The following is a 13,756-nucleotide window of genomic DNA, read 5'->3' as shown; positions in this document are numbered from 1 at the left end:
GGCTACAGTGGTTGGTTCTTCCTTGTTTCTTCCTTTATATATTGGTACAATGTTAGCGTTTTTCCATTCTTTTGGTATCTTTCCTTCATTGAGTGAGCAATTTATTATGTTGTGTAATTTGTCCGTTAGTTCTTCTTTGCATTCTTTTAGAATCCAATTTGCAATTTCATCCGGGCCATGTGATTTTCTGACGTCGAGGTTTGATAAGTTTTCCAATATTTCTTTTATGTTATTGTTATCTCACTCATAGGAGGCGATCGCTTTTCATTACCTTCGTCCCTATATTGTGCTTTCTCTTTCGTGAACACAGATTTGAAGTGATTGCTCATGACTTTGGCCATTTCTAATTCTTCTGTGTATTCTATATCCCCTTGGGGTAGTTTCACCATTTCCTGTTTATTTTTAAGTTTACCATTCACGTATCGATAGAATAGCTTGGATTGCTCTTTGCATTTATCTATAACATCCTTTTTATGGTTCCTATTTTCCTCTCTTCTCACTTTGACATACTCATTTCTATAGTTTATATAAACTTTTCCAGTTTTTTTTTTTTATCTTTTCTCCACCTTTTCCAAGCTCCGTCCCTTCTGTCTTTTGCCTCACTGCATCTTTTGTTGAACCAACATTTAATGTACACTCTCTCTCGCTTCTATCTTGGTACGTGCCTGTTTACCCCTTCATTATAATCATATATCAAAATATTTCATTTCTCTTCCACTTTTGTCTCTTCCATGTAAATTTTTTGCAGTTTGTATTCTTGAAGAATTCCTTTAGTTTTGCAAAGTCCGTTTTGTTGTACATCAATCTTCCTTTCCTATGCTTTTCATTTCCCCCCATGTATTTTTCTTCCTTTAGTTCAGTTTCAATGAATATATGGTCACTCTTTCCAATTGGTGTCTTGTATTGGATTTTATCCACAATTTCAGGTTCTGTTGTAAAAAGTAGATCTAGTTTCGACGGCTCTTCGTTGTTTCTGTATCTGGTGTTTTCACTGACCCACTGAGTCATTGTGTATTCCATGGTCATATCCAGTAGTACATTACCCCACAAGTCGTCTCCTCTTCGCACTGTCATGTTTTCCCAACAAATTTCTTTGCAATAGAAGTCCCCCATAATTACCAGATTACCCCCGCCCATTAGTATCTCATTTAATGATTGCCTTGTATCTTCTAGCATTTTCGTATGCTCGTTCTCTTTCCAAGCGCTCGTTTTTGGGGGCACATAGGTCACCACAAACTTTCTACTTTTCATGTTCTTGTCTTCGACTTTTATCATGATCAGTTCAACATTCCCTTTACCCTCCGCAATTTTTGTCACGTTCAAGTTTTTCTTGGCCAAGAACATGATTCCTCCTCCCTGTTTCTTGTCCCTATTTTTAATCCAGTAATTGTATAGTCCATGTCCAACATCGATGGATGGTATTTCACCTCTTAGTTTGGTCTCCACAATTACCATTGTCTGGTTTTTCTTCTACCAGGTAATCATTGAGTTCATTCAGTCCTGAAATTAATCCGTCGATGTTAGTATAGGCTACTTTCAATTTTTTTCTGTCTTTGGTTCGCTCATTCTGATGTACCATTTCCTTAGTCTCATGTCGATTACTCTCCAATGAAATTCCTTGCTTTCTGTCTCCGTTCTACTCGCGTTTTTTTCCTTTGCTTCATCTCTTAGTGTCTTTTTTTTCTAATTCTTCACTACTCATTTCTCTTTGTATCCATATCTTATTGTACTTTTCATTCCTTACCAAGTTATCCACTTTTTCAAATATATCTTCTACTACCATCTGTGATCTTAATCTTATCTTTAGGGATCGATTTCTATCCTTAGAATAATGACCGATCCTATATGTTTCGTCTATGTCTTTGCTTGCTTCTTGGGCTCCCCCTGAATTTCGTTTAGGATTGCTATTGCTCTCTTTTTCTTCTTTTTCTCTCATGTACCTCGCCAATCCATGTTTTTCTTTTAGTCCATATACCACAATATATTTTTTCCTATCCACTGTATCTCTGACCCAATTAGCTTTTTCATTAATTACTTGGATAATTGCGTCTTTTGCATATTCCTGCATTTGTTGTGTGTGTGCGTGTGTTTTATAATATAAAGTATGAGGCATAGCCTGTTCCCTGCCAATGAAATAGACCTGAAGTAGTGGAACTGTCATGCCTGTGAGAAGACCAGCATGACTAGAGCACAAAAAGATAAATGAATATATCCAGTGAGGACTGAGCCTGGCCAGCCATAGGACATGTACTGAACACCTACTACCTTTCCTCACTTCCACTGATGATGTCACTATCTGTGCACTTATGTGGGAGGCAGGTAGCTTTGTCCGTAGACATTCTAATCATTTGATTTCCCATAGGACATTTACATAATCTCTGACCCAATTAGCTTTTTCATTAATTACTTGGATAATTGCGTCTTTTGCATATTCCTGCATTTGTTGTGTGTGTGCGTGTGTTTTATAATATAAAGTATGAGGCATAGCCTGTTCCCTGCCAATGAAAAAGACCTGAAGTAGTGGAACTGTCATGCCTGTGAGAAGACCAGCATGAATTGAGCACAAAAAGATAAATGAATATATCCAGTGAGGACTGAGCCTGGCCAGCCATAGGACATGTACTGAACACCTACTACCTTTCCTCACTTCCACTGATGATGTCACTATCTGTGCACTTATGCAGGAGGCAGGTAGCTTTGTCCACAGACATTCTAATCATTTGATTTCCCATAGGACATTTACATAATCACTAGAATGTTTGGAACGTCGAACCAGATATGTGCTTCACAATTCTCCTCTCTTACCCTGCATATGGTTTAATCACTACATATACATACATAATATGGGCAAAAGATTATGATATTCATGGAAGGGTGTGACAATGGCAGACATGAAATATTTTATATTCACGCTAGGGCTTGACAATCCAGCTCTTGTTAGATCATGGGTTTTCGGTCTTTTTTTTTTTTCTAACTGAATGAATTCACTAATGACCACCTTGGCCCAATTAATGTAATATGAATAACCACCATAAAGGTAAAACAAAACAAGAAGATATATTAATTATTTAGGCTTTGCAAAAATTGCAGCCTTTCTGATATATTTCTTTAATGTTCAAATCCATGCATTTGCATAATTCATCTCTGTTGCACTGATTCAACATATTTAGAATATAGCCCAGGATGAACCATGGTCTATCTCGATGCCCTTTCTAAAAACCCAGATTCAGACATTACAAAGTTTTCAAAACAAATTCCTCAGACTTGCCAGTGGAAAGAGCCCACCATATCAAGAAACTATTGATGAAATCCACAATAGATAAAAAACTGAACCACTTAACATCAGATTCCAATGCATGGCGAGTCGAATCTAGGAAAAATTGCTTGAGAATCCCACAAAATTTGAAAGGAAACAGCTGGGGCTGGGATTTAGTGCCATGTTTTAATAAGATCATCACATTTCCCTTTGTAGAAAACAGTACTGATAGATCATGGATGTTGTTCACAGAATGCCAGTCCCTCAGGTCTCTCCCTTGCAGTGGAAGCAAAGTTGTTCAGGGGCTTTGGAGATGGGCAAAATGAGGATAACCTTATCACCGGTCCCTGGATTACACTAGCATGGGCTTAAATCAACTTATAGTTGTAAAATGTGATGATAATTTTCAAGCTGCAAGGGAGGTATGCTCTCCTCTTTAGAGGATGGCTATCTACTGCTTCATAACCTACCTGTGGTGGCAAGGGGAAATTATTTTTGGAGGACTTCAGTTACATCCTGTACTAAGGTAGTGTAGACTCACTGTTTGTCAATACCTGGATTTGGGTGGCAGTACAGTTTGGCAGCTGCCTGAACATCTGAGCAGTTCTTTTCAGCAATTACCATATGTTATCTCTCCCTATGTGAGAAGGCAGAGGAAATAAAGTTGAAGTTGATAGAGATCATGGGCTCAGTATAGAGTCAACATATATCCTGGAGTTGCACCTTATGGTGGAAAACAAGAGTGTTGAAAAATTTTGAAGATTGGTGTCAGGGTGATCATTCTGGTATTTGTTTCACAGGAGCACAACTTTTAGGTATCCATCATAGGTCCCAATATGCCCATATCAATGCAGTTCAATTTCTTTCAATGGTCATAATAAGAACAACTACAGTAGGTACCATTTAATTTACAAGTCTGTTACATGTGGTCAACCAGTCTCATGTAACTAACACAACCATTATGGATGATGTAGTCCCTAACTCTGACTTACATAATATTTCTTACTGTCTTTACAAATCACAGTGATCTATATTGGAGGAAAATAATATTATATATATATATATATATATATATATATATATATATATATATATATAAACAAAATAAAATAAATTAATCTAAACTATTACTCTCTGATTTGATTTCAACTTTCAGCTTTTCCCCTATTAACATGTCATCAGGTGTATAATAAATAACAGGTACTGGTGGCAAATCTAGAATATCTGGTTCATACTTTAACACTGATGACTTTGAATTACCTGGCTGGGATTGGGCATAGTCAGAACTTGTGCTCTCAGGATCTGTTTCTGCCGAAAGTTCTTCTACACTTGAACTCAAATGATAATCTGTATGTGTTCTCATATGTCTCTTTAGACTACTTGGTAGAGAAAATGCAGCAACACAGAGTCTACATTTGTACGGTTTCTCACCTGTATGAATTCTGAAATGTCTTTTGAGATTACTCGCATGAGCAAAAGCAGCGGTACAAAGCTCACATTTGTGAGGCCGTTCGCCTGTGTGTGTACGAAGATGAGCTTTCAAATGACCCGACTCTGAGAAGGAAGAGTTACACAGAGAACAAGTGTAAGGCCTTTCGCCAGTATGAATCCGAAGGTGCACTTTGAGACTACTCGCCTGTGCGAAACTTATTTCACAAACTGTACACTTATGGGGCCTGTCCCCGGAGTGAGTGCGAAGATGCACTTTGAGGGTCCCCGATTCGACAAATGCAGCGTCACAAATTGTACATCTGTGAGGCTTTACGCCCGTGTGAGTGCGAAGGTGTCTTTCCAAATAGCTTGCATGCGAATACCTCGTCTCACAAATCGGACATTTGTGCGGCATTTCACCTGTATGGATCCGAATATGCTTCTTTAGACTACTCACTCCAGAGAACGCAGAATCACAGACTTCACACTTGTATGGTTTTATATCAACATGTGATTTCATATGCACTTTCAAGTCATCCACATGAGAAAAAGCAGCTTCACAATGTATACATTGCTGAACTGTTTCACCTGGGTGCTTTCCAAGATGTCTTTTGAGTTGACTCGCTTGGGTAAAAGCCGCACTGCAAAGTCTACACTGGTACGGCTTTTCGCCTGTGTGGATTCGGAAATGTGCTTTTAGGTGACCTGCGCGACCAAAAGCCGCACCGCAAATGGTACATTTATGGGGCTTCTCTCCTGTGTGGATCCGAAGATGAACTTTCAAGTCACCCGCCTGCGTAAACGCAGACTCGCATTGCATACACTTGTGCGGCTTTTCACCCGTGTGTGAGAGAACGTGTCTTTTCAAACTATCTGGCCGAGCAAATGCAGCATTACAATGTATGCAACTGTAAGGCTTTTCACATATGAAGGACATCATGTACACTTTCAGTTCCTTGCTCTTCTTCACAAAATGCCTCCCACCACACAATGGAACTATTACATTACAAGGTATGCACCAATGTGTTTTTCCTTTCCTGTGCCAGATTTTTTCCTTGCTCATTTTGACTACCCCTAAAGGAAATCATTGCATATTCTGAGGCAAGACCTTTGTTTCCTATTTTGGTAGTGAATGACTAGATATGATTTTCCATTTTCGTCAGTGGACTTGGTTTCTTTTGATGATTGGCTACATGATTCTTACTTCTTTGTAGGCTGCAGAAAATAAAAATAAAAAGTATTTTAATAATTATTTAGTACAGAAACATTTTAATCCAACTTCCTTTGGAAGTAATGAATGCTTTCAGACAAAGCAGAAAAGAAAATGTAATCACAAACTTCTCATAACTTGTAAACAAACATATTTGACAGTATATATACATATACATATATATATATATTAGATTGCACTAATGTCTTCACACATTGGTAAAATTTAAACTTAGAACCCACTGTTGGTGGAAAAAGATAAACAATGAGATGATTGTTCCTGTATATTTCGACCACTCACTGTGGTCCTCTTCAGCTGAAGAGGACCAAAGAGAGTGGTCGAAATATACAGGAACAATTATCTCATTTTTTATCTTTTTCCACCGACAGTGGGTTCTAAGTTAAAAAAAAATATATATATATATATATAATATATATATATATATATATATATATATTTATATATATATATATATATATATATATATATATATATACCTGTACATACATATTAAACACAGAGTGATAGATATATGGAACAAATTGGATGAAGATATAGTGTGTGCAAACATAATACAAGAATTTAAAAACAAACTTGATCTTGTGAGATACAAAAACGGGTCACTACGAGCATAGCTCCCCTTCCCGTATAATACAACCAGGTAAATATTATACAGTGTGTATATATATATATATATATATATATATATATATATATATATATATATATACAGGTATATATATATATATATGAACATACACAATGACTAAATGGGTGAAGGAGAATACCAGATATAGAAACAATGAAGAACTGTCAAGACTAGACATAATGATTACAACAAAGCCTAAAATTGTGGATAAAATGGAATACACGACACCAATTGGGAAGTGACCACATAGTAATAGAGTTCGAACTAAAAGAAGAAATTGATTTGGGAAGAAATGAGAAATACAGAAAAGGAAGACTAATGTACAACAAAATGGATTTTGAGAAACTCAGAAAATTCTTTCAAAAATTGGGAAAACTTCTTAAATGAAGAAATAAAGATAAATGAGAAATGGAATATATTGAAAGAAATTAATAAAGTGCTAATACAACAAAAAATGAAGTGAGGCAAACGATAGAAGATTCAATGCTTGGAAAAGATGGAAAAAAAAAAAAATGGGTGAGTGGCAAATATATATCAAACTAAGAAATTAATATATGAAAATATGCAGGGAAGAAAAAGGAATATATGAAAAAGACAGACAAATGTAAGGACCAGCCTAAATTATTCTACAGATATGTAAATGGTAAATTACAAAATAAACAAGAAAGAATGAAACTGCATTAAGGGAATGGCAAATATATAGATGTAGAAATGGCTGAAATTATGAACAAACATTTTAAATACGTATCCACAATTGAAATACACAAAATTGGGATGAAAGACAGGGAGAAAGATCCCCCACAACGAAAGAAATAATTGTGACGCAGAAAGAAATATGGCACCAAATAATAAACCTTCATGTCAGAAAATCACACTGTCCAGATGGAATTGCAGATTGGATACTAAAAGAATGTATAGAGGAACTATCAGACAAAATATATATGATAATAGATTGCTCACTCAAAGAAGGAAAAATACCACAAAATTGGATAAATGCAAATATTGTACCAAGGGGGAGATAAGGAAGACCCAACAAACTATAAACCAGTCTACCTTACAAGCACAATAACTAAAATATGTGAAAAAATGATAAAAAATAGATGGATCAAACATCTGGAAGAAAATTATATACTGAATCTAGAACAATTTGTCTTTAGACATAAAAGATCATATACCACTAACTTGATTTGTTTTTACTCGAGGCTAATAGACATAATGCAACAAAGGGATGGGTGGGCTGACTGTGCTTTCCTAGATTTACAAAAGGTATTTGATAAAGTACCCCACAAAAAGCTACTATGAAAACTTGAAATAACAGTAGGTGTACAAGGAAAGTTATTGAAATGGATGGAAGATTTCTTGAATGGGAGAAAAATGAGGGTGGTACTTAGAGACAAAACCTCAACCTGGGAAGATATGATAAGTGGGGTCCCACAAGATTCTGTATTAGCTCCAATAATGTTTGCCATATATATAAATGACATGGATGAAGGTGTAGAATGTTATATGAACTTCTTTGCAGATGACACAAAACTACTAAAGATAGTACAGACAAAGACTATGAATCACTACATAGAGACCTGGACAAAGTCTGGGAATGGAGCCAAAAGTGGGAAGTGAACTTCAACATATAGAAATGTTGTATACTGGAGTTTGGAAAAAGTAAAAGTAGAATATCAGGGGAATATAAAATTGGTACAAAGTAAAATAAGTTAGCTCAGAAAAGTACCTAGGAGTAATTATTAACAAAAACATGTCAACAGACAAGCATATTAACAAAAAAGTTGGAGAAATCTTCAATTTACTAAAATCAATAAAGGTGGCCTTCAACTACTTGGATGAGGTAATGGTAAAGAAAATATTAGTCACACTGATAAGACCAAGATTGGAGCACTTTGGATTGAAACTGAAAACATAACACTAATATATATATATATATATATATATATATATATATTATATATATATATATATATATATATATATTTTAGCTTAAGGTAGGGAGTAGAGAGCTGCCTTTGGAGGATTTTAATCTAAAGCTTAAAGTATGGGATAGAGAGAGGTTTAAGGGAGGAAATCCTGAAAGGAAAACATGAGAGAAGCAACAAAGATGACATGGATTGTTTAATATTCTATTGATAAGAGGGCTTGTACCACCTTTGCTTTTAATGCTTTTCTTATTTTCATCTAAGGAAGCTGAAAAGTTTCAGATACAAGAGAGAATGAAAAAATCAAAGTATGGAAACATTGAGACTAACATAGGTCCAATACTGTGAATCTCTTCCTCTACATTCAACATTTACAGTTCAATTGTAGAGGGCAGGATGACAATTGCTTTCTTTTTCCATTAACCTGTGGCACCAAAGGGACACTACATAAGTAAACCTGTAAAGAGTACCAACTGCAGAAGTTTCATGTAACCATTACTTTATGAGCTTCCATGACACTCCTACGGAGAGGTGCTGTAGATCAGTGTTGCATATAAATATATGTTACCACCTAATCAGTATGCCCACACTGTTTTCAGACTTCATTCACAACCATAGCCATTCCAACATATCAAAGAAGCTTTGCATGCATTTCTCATCATACATAAGGTGGTTTGTCCCTATACAGGCCATGGTCTTGACACAAAAACTACAAAACAAGATTAATCTGTAGTAAAAGAAAACCCTTATAAAGGATTACAAAGGCGGAGCATGCCGACAGGAGACCTTTTGATCCATATCTAGGTCGGATGCAAAAAAAAAAAAAAAAAAAAGAGAAAAAAAAACATATTAATAATAAAATAATAAATAAAAACTATAATAATGTAAATAACAAATAAAATACATACATAAATGCATAGGTATAGTTAAAATAATAAACAAACAGGTAAATAGCAAATAAAATGACATATAATTAATGATAAATGAAAATCAGACAGACAAATGATAACAAAACAAAAACAAATAATATAAGATAAATTATAATCATTACAGCATCTTACTTAGGTATTTATCTAAATGATTCTTAAAGCTTCGAACTGAACTACATTGCACTACCTGTGCAGGAAGTTTATTCCATTCATTAACTACATGGTTGGCAAAGTTGTTTCTACCTACTTCCAAATTTAATCTATTTCCGGACAGTTTGAGACCATTGTTTCTTGTCTGATTCTCATTCAATGTGAAAATTTTGTCACTTTTGATGTTGTCAATTCCCTTTAAAATCTTAAAGACCTGTATCAAGTCACCTCTGAGTCTACGCTTTTTTAGGGAAAACAGATTCATGTGCTTTAGTCGATTTTCGTATGATTTATTTTTGATATTTGGAATCAGTTTTGTGGCTCACCGTTGTACTTTTTCCAGTCTGTCAATATCTTTAATGAGATTTGGTGACCATACGGAAACAGCATATTCCAAATGTGGACGAACTAACGATTTATATAGCTTGTTAATGAGTGATGGACTTTTGAAATCAAAAGATCGCGCAATCAGTCCCAGAATCTTATTTGCTTTCTCACCTCTGTCTTCTGCCTACAGAGAGAAATACTGATTAACAATGATGAACAATAACACTATACACAGGTGAACAGATGAGATGGAGGAAAGGGTGGTGGGTGGGAATGGAATGGGTGGGAGTGGGTACCTGCCTTTGACTTAACTACCTCTTATAAGAAAGAAAAAAATTGGTACATAGGAAGATACAGGTGAATCAAATTAACTGCATTAGTTAACACAGAGCTGTTAATTTAACTGTTAAAGAGGCACTGCTACCTAATAAAATCATCTGGTCCAGAATTTAAAAAAAAGTACCTCTGAACAAGATGGGATTAAAGAATACTGCTGATGTGGCAAATGAAACATGCCATGTTTAAGCAACTTGTTCACATGGATATCAATTTTCGATATTGCTGATGATTCTTTAAAGTATCATTGATTAAGCTTACTGGCTTGTCATATAATATTCATGAGTAAATGATTATATGGTCTTCTAAAAGAATTATCTATATAATCATACTAACCTGCCATGGCTATAACATAAACAAGGAATAATGATGATAATAATGACTGATAATGATAATAATAATAATAATGATAATAATGATAATAATAATGATAATAATAATAATGATAATAATATTAATATTAATAATAATGAATAAATAATTGAACACTTATAAATAATGATATTAAAAATTATTACCAACTTTGCCAAACCTAATGTATGCTAGTATAATGATATTTACAGTAAATGAAAAACATCACATTAATCATAAATGAATCACAAATTGGAGCAGTAGATTATATCAAACTCACTAATGAACACAGGTGAACACTCTTTGAAATAAAAAGCAACCAACCTACTGACAAGTTTGAAAATAGTCTATGCAAGTATTCAGTCAAATTGGAGAAATGATTTACTTCGTAAAGAAATAATACTAATGGTAAAATGAATGAAATTAGGTTTCTTTTATTGAGTGTCTTTGATATAGCTTCCTTTCCTCTGTTTTTATCTGTTTTATTTCTAAGTGGCAAATCAACTGAAAGGGATTCACCACTTGAGGTATACTCTTAATAAAATCAAATTAAGTCACTCCAAATTTCAATATTGTATAAACAAAATATAATAATGGGTGTCATTCCTTTAATCCCCCCAATCAAGTAAAATTACATATAGTCTTCTTGATTAATTATAACCCTTTAAATAAAATTTCTCTAGAAGGCAGAACAAACTAGGCTATCTGGTCATGAGACAAAACCACCTACTACATGAATAGACATCTGTATTGTTACCCTTAACAAAATTACAATCCTACATATCGAGTACACCTTACCTCGTATATTTATGGAATGTGGTGTCTTGGTAAAACGTCTACAATACATAGTATCCAAGAGAGGTAACTTGACTAAAATACGTTATCAGATCTAAGGGTTTAGAAGTTGTATGTATATATATATATATATATATATATATATATATACATATAAATATATATATATATATACATATATATATACATATATATATGTATATATATATATATATATATTTTTTTTTTTTTTTAAGAAAATAAACAGTAGCCCCAAGCCTATTCCTATGCCTATACTTGGATTGTATTTTCAATATGGCATGACAAAGGGTTACGATGGAGTAACAGAGGGGTTTAATTACATTGCTTACGATATAGTTACGGCAAAGTTAACCGATGCCATAAAGAAGGCTGTTTAAACGAAACTCGCCTTTTCGTTTCTTTCTTTCGATTCTTCCACAGCTTATCGAAGACGCCATATTTGTTTACATTGTCCTTTTTTCGGAGTTCATATCGAAGCAATGCTCCCCCCTCCCCCTCTTCTGTACTCAGTAATCGAGATACGGCCCCATTCCATAATTTGCTCTGTTGTGTAATATCACGTAGATTTTTATACACCCCAGCAGCGTAATCATTCGCGTATATTTCCATGTTGCTAGGCAATGTGTGTGTTAAGCGTCGTTTACACACATTGTATTAATTCCCACAGACCTAAACTACAAGACGATACAATTCGCTAGCAACTAAAATAATAAATTCGCAGCGTTTGTTTGGCGCTGTCATAAAGTTAAATAAGTTCAACTAACGCTCGTGTGTACATCAGAAGCAGTGCCGTCTAAACCGACCTAGCAATCTAATAAGGATTTTACAAAGGCGGAGCATGCGACAGGAGACCTTTTGGTCCATAACTAGGCCGGATGCAAAAATATAATAATGATAAATAAATCAATTAAATAAAAATTACAATATAAATAATGATAAATTAGATAAATGCATAGGTACAGTTAAATAATAAACGACCAGGTAAATGGTAAATGAAATAAATTGACAAATAATAATAAATGAAAATCAAGCAAATGAACAGACAAATAACAAACAAATAATATAGAATAAATGGCAGTCATTACAGCATCTTGCTTAGATGTTTATCTAAGCGAATCTCAAAGCTTCGAAGCGGATGCAAAAATTATAATATTAAAAAAAAAATAAATTAAAAAAAAATTAAAATATAAAAAATTATAATTTATATAAATGCATCGTTAATTTAAAATAATAAACGACCAGGTAAATGGTAAATGAAATAAATTGACAAATAATAATAAATGAAAATCAAGCAAATGAACAGACAAATAACAAACAAATAATATAGAATAAATGGCAGTCATTACAGCATCTTGCTTAGATGTTTATCTAAGCGAATCTCAAAGCTTCGAAGCGAACTACATTGCGCTGCCTCTGCAACAGGAAGTTCACTCCATTCATTAACTATACGGTTGACGAAGTTGTTTCTATCCACTTCCAAATTGAATATATTTCCTGACAGTTTGGAGACCATTATTTCTTGTCAGAGTCTCATTCAGTGGTTTTATGCCCTCCATTGCCCACAGGGGCATATCACTTGATATTTTGTTGTTGTTGTTATTATTATTATTATTATTATTATTATTATTATTATTATTATTATTATTATTATTATTATTATTATTATTATTATTATTATTATTATTATTATTATTATTATTATTATTGTTGTTGTTGTTGTTATTATGATTATTACAATTATCATTATTATCATCATCATTGTTATGATTATTACTATTATCATTATTATTATTATTGTTATTATTATTATTATTATTATTATTATTATTATTATTATTATTATTATTATTATTACTATCTTTTTCTTTTAGGAGTGTCCCTGTGGGGCTACAAGGAGAAGGATGCCTAGTCTCAATCCCCGTCCCTTTTTTCTCGCCTCTTACGATCCAAGTGGGAATACTTCGTGGCAGTATTCTTTTCCCCCATCACAGAAAAAGAATACTCAGAGAAATGGTACAGGACAGTAACAAGGGGTTGGAGGACAGTATAACGGAGGGACAGTCGTAGTATGGGGTAGTGCGAGAGGTAAATGCAATAGTGGGCAAGGGATTGGAGATGGTTAAAGAAAATGGAGAAAAGTGGGAGGTGAGCCAGCTGTTGTTTGCGGACGACACTGCGCTTGTGGCAGGATCGGAGGAGGGATTGAGGAAGTTGGTGACAGAGTTTGGGAGAGTATGTGATGGAAGAAAGCTAAAGATAAATGTGGGTAAAAGTAAGGTGATGAGATGTACAAGGGGTGAAAGTGGCAGTAGACTGGAAGTGAGCATTAAGGGAGAGCGACTGGAGGAAGTGGATAGTTTTAGATACTTGGGT

General features: G+C 34.3%; 1 protein-coding gene across 2 annotated transcripts; it reads right to left on the bottom strand.

Moving 5' to 3' along the window:
- Positions 1-4,332: 4,332 nt before the first annotated feature.
- LOC143031140 (uncharacterized) lies at positions 4,333-11,837 on the bottom strand. Of its 2 annotated transcripts, none has more exons than XM_076194632.1 (2): positions 11,704-11,837; positions 4,333-5,902 (listed from the first exon to the last, which is right to left on the bottom strand). In XM_076194632.1, exon 2 carries the CDS (start codon positions 5,748-5,750, stop codon positions 4,371-4,373), a length of 1,380 nt encoding a protein of 459 aa, XP_076050747.1. In that variant the 5' UTR covers positions 5,751-5,902; positions 11,704-11,837; the 3' UTR covers positions 4,333-4,370. The 2 variants fall into 2 exon arrangements, with proteins under 2 accessions (XP_076050747.1, XP_076050748.1); XM_076194633.1 differs by having other exon boundaries at positions 11,713-11,837.
- Between the last annotated feature and the right edge of the window lie 1,919 nt (positions 11,838-13,756).

The sequence above is a fragment of the Oratosquilla oratoria genome, chromosome 12 (genome assembly GCF_046742065.1).
Source record: "Oratosquilla oratoria isolate Oo_2021 chromosome 12, ASM4674206v1, whole genome shotgun sequence".
In the NCBI taxonomy this organism is placed as follows: Eukaryota; Metazoa; Arthropoda; class Malacostraca; order Stomatopoda; family Squillidae; genus Oratosquilla; species Oratosquilla oratoria.
This window is presented reverse-complemented; position numbering and strand designations above follow the sequence as displayed.